Here is an 11,497-nt window from a genome sequence, read left to right as displayed (position 1 = left end):
GGTATTTGCCCACCCTTTCCTATTGTTTGTCCAAGTTAACCTGGGCCTAGTACATCCCAAATCCATCAAGTTGCAGTTGTTCATTCTATCCAAGAATTTTTTAGTTTTTCTCTGGTTCTGACTTTGGCTTTGGTTTTGACCCCCCCCCCCCCAGCAAGCTTTTCTTCTCTGTCTGAGTAGCAAAGTCATTGAAATCCCCAGTTACAAGCCAAGGCTCAGACATGGATTGAGCAGTATCTTCAAGAGTTTGCCACAGTTCAGCCCTCTTGTTGGTGCTAGGGCTTGCATAGACAGTTGACAATATCCAGTCACAGTAATTTTGCCTAGAGACTCTAGCAATTATTAGTTGAGAACTTTCTTCCGTGACTCGAACATTCATAACACTAGGGTTCCACACCATCCAGATTCCTCCACTCCTGCCAATAGGGTCCACATGTGCTGAAGTGGTAAACCTCATTCTATTGAAGAACATGCCCATAGAACTAAACTCCACTTTGGTCACCATAAGAACTAATAAATTCGGCTTGTGAATCCGAACTAATTCTCTCATATTCCTCTTAAAACGTTTGTTACATGTTCCTCTGCAATTCCAAATCAATAAATCCATACTTGACTGATTAAGTTAAGGAAGAGGGGTCTGGGCTGGAAAGTCCAGAAATCCCCTTGCTTTGCTATGATTAATTTCCATTGACAATGAGAGAGTTATTGAGACATAATGTCTCCCCTGACGTGCTTCTATCCGCCTTCATGGTTGGATCCTCATGCTTACTTCCTCCATCCACCATCTGAGGTGAAACACTTCTCTTTCTGGGGTTAGTATCAGCAAAACTCTGTGTTGATTCAACCTGCGGTTCTCCATTGGATAGTTCTTGCCCTCTTCTTCCTCCATCTTTGTCTAGTGGCTCTCTGAACTTGGGTTTAGACTTTCTTTCCCTAATGTGGAGGGTTATGGAAGAGATAACATGGGTGGTGTGTAAGGGGTTGGTAGGGTGTATATGTAAAGGGTTGGTAGGGTGGCTATGTGAGGGATTGGTAGAAGTAGTAGTTGCGGGACAGTGACTAGAGGGAAGCATTGGTGTATCAGCTTTATTACTCTGTTCAGCCTCAAGGCTATATGTGCTAGCCTCTTTGACCCCTTTTTCTTTTTCTCTTCTGGTCTCGTCTCTGTGCTTTCCCTGAGCTATTTCTAGCTAGTTCCCTTCTCCTTCTTTGCTGACATCTATGCCTTTAGTCTTTACCTTGTGCTTGAACCCCAACTCCTGAGAGACTAAGTGCATTGGTTCTTTGTCTTTCGCTAGTTAGGCCTTTTGGGCCTCAACCTGCTTTTCTTCCCCTTGTAGGTTTTTGAATCCATTCCCTTGTTAGTGGGTAGTTCCTCTTTGTAGCCTTGGGCCTTTAGTAGTTTTTTTTGATTTGTGACTTTCATCTATGGCCCATATCTAACTTGACTTGTCTCATCCACATCCTTTACCCTGCTGGAACCCAGCCTTTTAGCCCTTGCTGTTTCTTCCATCTGGTTTCCCTCTTCAGTGAGCTGTTGTCGCTGCTTGATCCCTCCAGCACCGGATTGTCATGGCAGACCTTCTTCACATGTCCTACCCTGCCACAGGAAAAACACATAGAGTGAAGATGTTCATATTCCACTAAATATAAATTCTTACCAATAGCAAATTGAGACACAAGGGGCTTTCACAGATCCATTTCAATGCACACGCGTGCATATTTCCCTCTAGATGCCATAGCGGTGTTGATGTCAATCTTTAATGGAATGCCTAGGACCTTCGCTATATGGTAAAGGACTTTTTCATTATAGTATTCTATAGGCAGATTCGGAAATCGCACCCATAGAGCTATGGTATCCTCTCCTGAAATATCTGATCTGAAAGCTTGTTGCCATTTCCTTACCGTGACATAATGGTCCATAACAATCCATGGCCCCCCAGTGTAGACTTTGGTGTAATCTTTTACCATATCGAATTTAATAATAAAAAAGCCATTTCCAAGATCTAGGGCTTCGAAATCAGCTTGAAGGCCCCAAAGTCGAGTCATTTTTGCCATGAACAGCTTGTATCCTATTTTCTTTCCCAGTAGTCTGACGATCAAGCACTTTTTCCAAGGTTCCCTAATCTTTTTCAGCAGAGCTTGGGGGATCTTGACTCTGGGAATACCCCTATTATCATCTTCTATAGCCTCTCCATCATCTGTTGGTTCCTGTGCTATCTCTGGTTTGTCTTCATCGGATAATACTTCCTCCACATCACAATCGAAGTTCTTTTCATTCCTATTTTCGTTGAATCTTGATCTGAGAAGGGCTTGCTTGAAGGATTTCACTTGGTTCAGCTTTCCTCGATGTTCGTTGCTTAAATCGCTATTTGTTACCTCCGTTAATCCTTTATCAGTCATTGAAACATCTGGAGCAACTAGGTTAACAGTAACCCCCAGGTTCTCACCCCCGACCGACTGGTTTTCCACCATTGTAGCATCTTCTATACCTTCTATGCTCTTGATCTTTTTTATGCTTCGTATCAAGTGATCTTCTTCCTCAATGGAGCATCCATGGCCAAGCTGCGCTTCACCAGCACTCAGAGCGTCTATAACGGTCATATTTCAGTCGAAACTCTTCAATTATTGCATCTTTCATCCCCTTCTCTCTCTGAGTTTTGATGGGCACTCTGTCATCACAATTCATGCTCTCTTTGATATATGTTTCCTCCCTTAATTTTGAGTGCAAATTTAACCTTAATTATGCAAAAATTACTCGAATTATTATTTTATGATTTACATTTATTCTATATATAAACTTCATACTATAGTCTTGTTTGGCAAATTTTTTTTTTTACTTTTTGGGCTAAAATTCATAAAAAAACAAAATAAACTAAAATAGTTAATAAGACAATATCACATCAAAACCATAATTATTTCATTTTTTTTCCTTATATATATCATATCCAACTAAAAAAAATTTAATCATCTCAAATATAAATATTTTAATCTATTAAAATAGTCAAAAACTAAAATAACTTATTAAAATAGCTAACTTTTCAAACGAAACCTATATAAATTCATTCATAATTATATAAACTCATTCGGAATAAACTCAATAATTAAGGTGGTAAGGTACATATAATTATTCCTCAATTATTACATCTTCATCCTCTCTCTCTCTCTCTCTCTCTCTCTCTCAATTTTGATGGACCCTCAATCATCATTACACAATTCATGCACTCTTTGACACTGCTCTTGTTACTGAGAATTTGAATATTGGGCTTTTACTAGTTCTTATACATGGCTTGAACTTGACCCAAAAGCGTAAACTTCACATAGGGATGGCAATTTGCACCCGACCTGATGGGGACCTGTCCCCTTACCCGGATTAGAACGGTATTTTATTGAAAAATACCCTCGACGAGCCGAGATGGTATTCGAAAATAAATCCCAGATAAATTTTGGGCCGAAGATGGTAATACATTCCCCATCCTCGACCTTGGCCCGTCCCCAATCCCTTCCCCGTTTCCCTCGATGTGAAATTACTATTATACGCCTATATATATATATAAACCAAACCCTAAAACACAACTCACACTCACACAAAAGACTGACCGCCTCCGCCTCTCATCTCTCTCTAAGCCTCCCATCACCGCTGATCTCCCTCCCGCTGTTGTCTTCCTCTCCTTCCTCTCATCACCGCTGATCTCCCTCCTCTCCTGCTGTCTTCGACGAGAGAAAGTTGTGGTTAGGGTTTCCGATCTTGGCAAAAGTGAACTCAGATCAAGCTGACTGATCGATGCCTTTTCGAAGCTATTACTAAGTTGAATTTCCATCTTCGGAAGCTGGGGTTAGTACTTGGGGTTGTGACATATTGTTATGCGACTTCGAACTTCGATCTTCACTCATCATCTTCCTTCCCAAGGTTCATTGTTGTATATGTTCAGAGAAAGAGGCAAAAATTGATATATATATATATATATATATTCAAGTTGAATAACCGACAAGTTTGAATATTGCTCTTGTAAGTAGCAAATTGCTAGATTCCTTTTTCATATATCAATGAAAATGTTTAACATCAATGATTGATTTAGTATTTCTCTGTGTTTTTTGTTTGTTTTCCTATTTCTCTGTGGTGTCTTAATCTGTTGCTTCAATTAATTTGCAAGTTGGTAATTGTTCAAGTGAATCTGGTCTAATGTGTATTGTCGGGGATTTTTCGGGGTCAGGGAAACCCAATCCCCGTTAGGGGGCGGGGCGAGGTGGGGATGGGAGTGATTGGTTCCCCGTCAGGAATCGAGGGCGGGGGCTGGGACGGAGAGTTTTTTACATTTGGGAATCGGGGACAGCCCCGTCCCGGCCCGGCCCGTTGCCATTCTTAACTTCAAATTGTATTTGGATTAAAGATATGTAAGAAATTTGAGAACAGAAAGGAAAAAGAAGATTGTCTTTGATGAGAGAAACAAAATGAGAGAAAATTGTGGGTAAATGGATAATGATTTTCAAGGGTATTTTCATACTTTCAATAGAATTTACATTGAACAGCCCATTAGATTCGTGGCATACTTATAAATTTTTTATCATGAAAATTTGTACTAAATTGTTTAGTGCATTTTTTTATTTGCAACTTATGAATAATAGTATATAAATAAAAAATTTATATATAATGATATGATTCATTATGAATCTTTTATTTCAAAACAAAATATCACTAGAGATGAGTTTATTCATAATAATGACATTATTACATCATACTTGTCAAATGTTTTGTATGAATTTTATGTATGTTTAAAATTTTACATAACTTATTAAACAAAAATAATAAACATAAAAATTAATTTCTAAAAACTGAATGAAAGGTGTTCTTACCTAGTAAAATATCTTCTAGTGTTAATCACCATGCCCAAGTGGTGCTAATAATTCTGCCATGTTTGTTTGGCTCCATAAGATTGAAAAGATTAAGAGTACAATAAAATTGAGTGAAAAAATTATTAATGTAGCTGTATTAAATTGAAGAGGTAAGATAAAGAGAGTTTGTCACCATCGGATTAAAATATATTATAAATAGTATTAATATATAAAATTAATATTTTTTAACTTTTAGTATTTTTTTAATATTATAATTTTTTTAAATATAAATTTTACTTAAAAATTATTTAAAAATTCACTAATTCTCTCAATTTCTAATCCCAAACCTACTATGAAATTGATAGCCCTACCAAACACTCTATAAGTAAACTCTATAGACTATTAGGTCTTGCTTGAGGTACTCTAAAAAAATCAAAAAGTTAAAAAGTCACTATCCTATTTAAGTTGAGCATTGATAGAGATCCCCTCCAATCACCACCCCCACAACTCTCACACACACGTGGTGGGTGGTGATTGGAGGAGAAAGAAAAAAAAAAACAAAAGAAAAAGTAATCAATCAAAAAAGAGAGAGGGTCAAAGGGGGTGAGGCGAAAGGGGATCTGAAACATTTTTGTATTTAAATTACATCATCTTATTTAAGTTACATCATCTCTTTACCACATCACTTCACATCCAACTCATATTTCATAAAAAATTAAAAAATACACTTATTTAAATCATCCCAAACCACCCCTTAATCTAATCTCCCTCCTCAAATAGCCAAACAAACGTGTCCTCATGCATCAATTTAATTTTAGTAGTTTAAAAAAAAGAGCCATCACTACTTTTTAGAAGACAACCCGCCAAATAACCTCTCCCTTTAAACAATAAGATTTTACAGAATCTCCTTCATAATGGATTTGGCAAGGATGAAGGAATCGTATTCCTAAGTTGAAAAAACCAGTTAGGACCCTGAAATAAAGAGAAATATCCTATTACCATATCCGCATGTCTCACTCTGATTACAAACATTGTACTATTTGTTGCGGTTTTTCAGGTCCTACATATAATATAGACTTGATTAATGCCCTAAAAAAAGATAAATTACACTTACAATTGGTATAAAAACATGCACATGTATAGTCTGGCAAAAATAAATTTTCTTCCAACTGGAGCCTCTGTGTGTGTGTAAAAGATTAACGCATTGTTTAGTTGAAAGATTTTGAAATTTTGAAAAAAAATAAAAATAAATGAAATATAAATAGAAAAATGATTTTCCTCCCCATTTTTACCCCACGAACAGCCCAAAACAGATAGAAGAGAAAGAAGAAAAAATAGAGAGAGGGAATGGAGAGAGAGAGGGCCTACGTAGCACAACTCATATAAATATATTTTATTCATATTTCACTTATATTTTCTTTTTTCCTTTCAAAATCTCATCTCAAATTCTCAAACCAAACAAAACTAAACACAACGTTAGGAAGAAAGGTATAAATACTGACAAAACAGTACAATCTGTACAAATATTGAGAAGGATATAAAAATTAAGAAAACCCCATATAGAAACCTGGAGAAAGAAGATAGCGGTACCAATTAGAATTTGCAAATTTATATACTGGAAACCAACCTAAAAACTAGCAGAAACTAGTGGCATATCTTCATCAACATACAGAGCAAAATACAATCACACTTAATCAGCACATCCTAAATGCGCAATACACAAGTTTGGAACCCAAAAAAGCCTTGCATCATCTGTACTCACATCATCTAAGTTTACGTTTGCCCTTCCGAATCGCAGCCGCTCTTGCTCCGGAGTCATCGCTTTCAGGGGACTCTTCCACAACTGACTGCTCCTGCAGAACCAGGCCACGGTTCCGAGACAATTTTTTAATTGGAGTTGTCGGTCCTGTTGTTTGAGTTCTTTCAAGTATTGGATCTCTTCGAGAATCATATATCGTGTTCTCCGGATTTCTGTGTGGCATCAGCTCTTCCCCAACCCCAATGGAATCCATCATCAACTGTGACATCAATAAGTAACAAATTTTTTAATAAATTATCTAAAACTTTGACAAAACCCAACAATCAAGAATCGACTAATTTCTCTTGAATACATCATGTACAAATACACGTAAACACAAAACAGTAGGTCTGTTTGTACCCGTGCCTTGCAGTTGAGAAGATCATGTGCCAGAAAATTGCTAGGGAAATTGGAAAATCTACAATCACTTAACAGGAATTGTAAAATATATTACATTATTTACTTTCGTTTGTATGTCATTCAAATTTACCCAGCGACTACTGATGATCACAAATTACTGGGTGAAATTGTTGAAGAGCTGAAACCCAGACATGGTTTTGCAGCACCATGCATGTATCATAAGGAACCCAAGTTCTGGGTCCACTCAAATGAAGAATGCTCAAAATAATAACGTATTTTTATTGAGAAATTACACCAGAGAAGAACTTGCAAAAAGTAAGTTGTAATGGACTTTAACTAATTACATTAACGTTCAGATACCTTCCAATCTCTGAAGTCAAATCTGAAAACAAAGTGGCCGTAAGAAACCTTCCCCGAGACAACTTCATTAGCAGCAGGAGCATTCCTTGGTGCTGCCATAAAAAAAAAAGTAACATATTTAGTCCAAATAGATACAGAAGCAGCAAGCACAAATGAAAGCTAGATGAAGATGGATTGCAAGAAAACTTACAAACTATATGCCAGCCTTTACCATTCACAGTTATTTCAGCCCGCCCATCTTTGACTAGAAAGGATAGAGCAAATACATTTTCGACTGTTTGTGCAAAGGAGTTTCTGTTCAACACTAAACTTTCAAGCCTGACCCTTCTATTTTTCCCTAAAATTTTAAACATAGTTGCCATATTCTTATCGGTGTCTGTTTTCTCTTCGGTACCAGTATCCTCAAGCTGCAAAAAGATAGAAGCTTTCATAAATGGTCAAAATTACAGAAATAAATAAACAAGAATGAACGTGATCAGGATCACAGAAACAAGACAAGAAAATAAAATAGGACAGAGTTACAGTTCACCAAATATATTCCAATTCTAATATAGATGATCATGGAGCAACCTCAATTAAAAAATTTAACAAGACATAGCATGACTTCATTTAAATACAAGCAATGGGACCCTTCTCCTTGGGTGAGGAATCCTAGAAAAGGATTGTTAAACCTAATCTCATAGCAAACTGTGGAGACAAACAGACTCTGTAATAACTCTAATTAAAACCAAATAAGACAGAATTATTCAAAGCTAATTTGCACAGGCAGTATATTTCCACAAAATACAAACTTTGGAATTCCCCTCGTCTTTGGAAGCAAAATCAGTGTAAACCACAACTTACTAATGAAGTAAAAAAATGAAAATACAATGTCCCAAAAGATAAAAACCACAGAAATAGGTCCTACTAAGTGCGCATTGATTATTCATCACCCTTTCATATGATTCCTTTTAATTGCATGCCTTTAAAATGAAAAAGAAAAAAAATGTGGCAATCCATTGTCTTGTTCTTTTCCAGTGAGCCAGAAATTGCAAACTTCGGAGCACCACAAGTCCTCTGCCCCATTCATTTTCTACCAAAGTAACAAGGCCTTATGTTTAATCCACTTTCTTACCTATTTGAATAATGCTGAGCATGTTATTTTTAGCAGCATGTTTGTACTAAATATTTCTTCTCATCAAAAAGAAAAGAAAAAAAATGTAGGAACTTTGGTTAAAGCTTGCTTACCTCTTCAGGCCGGGAACTTTCTGTTGGCCTCACACGTTTTTTATGAACAACAACCTTCCGTTGCTTTAGTTCGTTATTCATAGGTCCAAGCCTGTAGAGAATATGCAGAGGAACACATGAAAATCCAAATCTAAAATTGAACATTACAATCACAGAAAATCGAGGATACCACTACACACATACATGGTGCAACATCCAGGAGCCTTCATGAAAACATGAGAAACTGCTAGACCAACATCCTTCCAAGCTATAGAGTTCCTACCATCCTCTGTGCTGGTACTTGCCCCACCTTGTCGTCCAAAATCTCTGAGCAGACAGTTTACAAAGTCTGAAGGGGTAATTCCCTCTTTACTGTGTGCTTTAACAGATGTAACCAACGTGTTCGTGATGTTCAACAGAGCTTCAGCATCTGCAACTTGTTCTCTAGGTTTCTGTACTGAAAACCAAATTCAAGAAAACAATATTGTTTGTAGATTTCAGCCCACCAATAACCAGACTAACACATACACATAATAAATTCAGATGATTAAGCTAGAATCAACTTGCTTGAAGAACAACACCATTTAAGAAATTTAAAAAACCCATAAAGAATATAGGGCAAATTACACCGATGATCCCTATATTTTACCCCTTGTATCATTTTGGTCCCCACACTTCCAATTAACTCAATTTTGACCATTAATTTTAAATTTTGTGTCAATTTAGTCCAATTGATAATATTGGTAGTGCTTTTTAAGAAAAATTATCACTAAATTAATTGAAGTTAACACACTGAGTTTGATAAGTTTATAATATTACCTTTAAAAATATGGCATATGACACTTATGTATATATTTTTTATTAAAAAAAAATACTAAGAGTTGTAACCAATTGGACCAAACTGAGACAAAATCATAAATTCAAGATCAAAATTGATTCAATTAAAATTACATGGACTAAAATGACACAAGGACCATGACACTTATGTGAATATTTTTTTATTAAAAAAATGCTAAGATTTGTAATCAATTAGATCAAACTGAGACAAAATCACAAATTCAAAATCAAAATCAAAATCAAATCAATTAAAATTACAAGGACTAAAATGACACAAGTACCAAAGTACAAGGACTACCATCGTAATTTGCCCAAGAATATAATACCTTTTACCCACATACCAATAATCTACTGTTTAGTTTGATGGCTTTACAAAATGCAGGAAGCAAACACAGCAACATGTTCAATAGAAATCAACTATTTAGTTAAGCAACCCAACTTACCCAACTAACCTAATGCATATAAATAAACACATACAAAACTTCTAAGCACATATTATCTATACTGATTTTAAAATATTAATGTGACTAATTTTGTAAATACCTAATTGATGCAAGCTTTCCACTTCATTGATGATCGAATTGAACTTGTCCGAATCAAACCTTGATATATCATCTCTCTCATCTACAACAAACAACAATCAGAAACACGAAACACAAAACAATAATAATAACCAAATAAAATTAAGAATTTGTTAAGAGGAAAGTTAATTACCAGAAATTAGGGTCTGAACAGCGAGATATCGAGATCGAAGAACTCTGCGTTCGGCGACAAGTTCAGGTTCAGAATCGTTCGAACTTGCTTCAACATCATTCTCTGCTATGTTCCTTCTTTTGCTAGTACTTGGTTCGCCTTTCACTTGGGTTCTCACCATCGTTGGTTTTCGAAAAAAATCTCACAAAACAATCACGAATTCGAATTCATCAATTGAAAACCCTAAAATTCGAATCTAAGATTGAATTGGTAAAAAAACCTCAGAGAGAGAGAGAGAGAGGGAGATTGGAAAATTGTGATTGACAGAAAAATTGGAATTCGAGGGAACAAATACTAAACCTTAGAACCGAAAAAAAATTGGAGCCAAAACCCTAAAAAATTCAAAAAGACCTGAAAATCCAATTTCGAGCGCGCGCGCTTGCGTAGCCCTCTCTCTCTCTCTCCCCAAATTGGGATTCTCACTCTATATATACGTAGCGTTTAGAAAAATTACTTATGGGCCGTTTGTTTGGATTATAGAATTGATATGGCCCGTTTGGGGATTTACCTTTTTAGTTAAAAAGTTAAAAAATTATTTTTTTAGTTAAAAAATTAATAATTTATACTAAAAATTTAAAAATTTTCTTCTCTCTCTATTTTTTGCACATATTTTCGTAATTAGCTAAAAAATTATCCCAAACCTATAAGTTTTTTTTACCTACTTTTTTAGTCAAATAACCAAAAAGTTACTAAATTAGCATGTTCCCAAACGAGGCTTAAGTGTAATTTATTATAGGTGTGTTTGATTGGACGAACTGGATAAGGGGATATAGAATTTATTGGATTTGAATTTTAGGATTGTGAATTTTCTGGACTATTTGGTTGGATTTGATGTGTATCCCGTATTTATTTTTTCATGAGATTAAATTTCTGAAAATGATTATTTTTAGTGAATCCAATGTTCAGTTAGACGGACTGGATAGAATATATGAATAAAAGACTATTTTACCATTTTTCAATTGTTAGCTAATAATAGTAATATTAAACATATCTTTAATATTTTAATTATTTTTAGTCAGATTAAATAATATTTTATTTTATTTTATTTTTTACACAATTAAATAAATTTATTTTTTAAAAATTAAATAAATAAAATATCAATAAAAATATATATTATTTTTTAATTAAAATTTTAAATAAATGTATTTTTAAAAATAATAATAATTAAACAATGAAATTAAATAAAACACCTATTAAAATTTAAATAATGAAATTAAATAAAATATAAACAAAATTTTAAAATAAAAAATCAATAAAATATTTATAAAAAATTATTTAAAAATAAATAAATAAAACATCAATAAAAAAGTTAAACAAAATTATTTAATTTTTACATTGAGACATTTAAAT

At 34.7% G+C, this 11,497-nt stretch overlaps 1 protein-coding gene across 1 annotated transcript; it reads right to left on the bottom strand.

Moving 5' to 3' along the window:
- Window positions 1-6,309: 6,309 nt before the first annotated feature.
- Window positions 6,310-10,618, bottom strand: LOC114266069 (Nse4, component of Smc5/6 DNA repair complex). Its single transcript, XM_028206971.2, has 7 exons — window positions 10,109-10,618; window positions 9,938-10,018; window positions 8,762-9,014; window positions 8,579-8,669; window positions 7,542-7,758; window positions 7,352-7,443; window positions 6,310-6,851 (listed from the first exon to the last, which is right to left on the bottom strand). Exons 1-7 carry the CDS (start codon window positions 10,266-10,268, stop codon window positions 6,597-6,599), a joined length of 1,149 nt encoding a protein of 382 aa, XP_028062772.2. The 5' UTR covers window positions 10,269-10,618; the 3' UTR covers window positions 6,310-6,596.
- Window positions 10,619-11,497: the final 879 nt, after the last annotated feature.

Source organism: Camellia sinensis, chromosome 10 (genome assembly GCF_055761805.1).
Source record: "Camellia sinensis isolate YWXY chromosome 10, ASM5576180v1, whole genome shotgun sequence".
Classification (NCBI taxonomy): domain Eukaryota; kingdom Viridiplantae; phylum Streptophyta; class Magnoliopsida; order Ericales; family Theaceae; genus Camellia; species Camellia sinensis.
The sequence above is the reverse complement of the archived record's forward strand: the minus strand, read 5'-3'. Positions and strand labels throughout refer to the sequence as shown.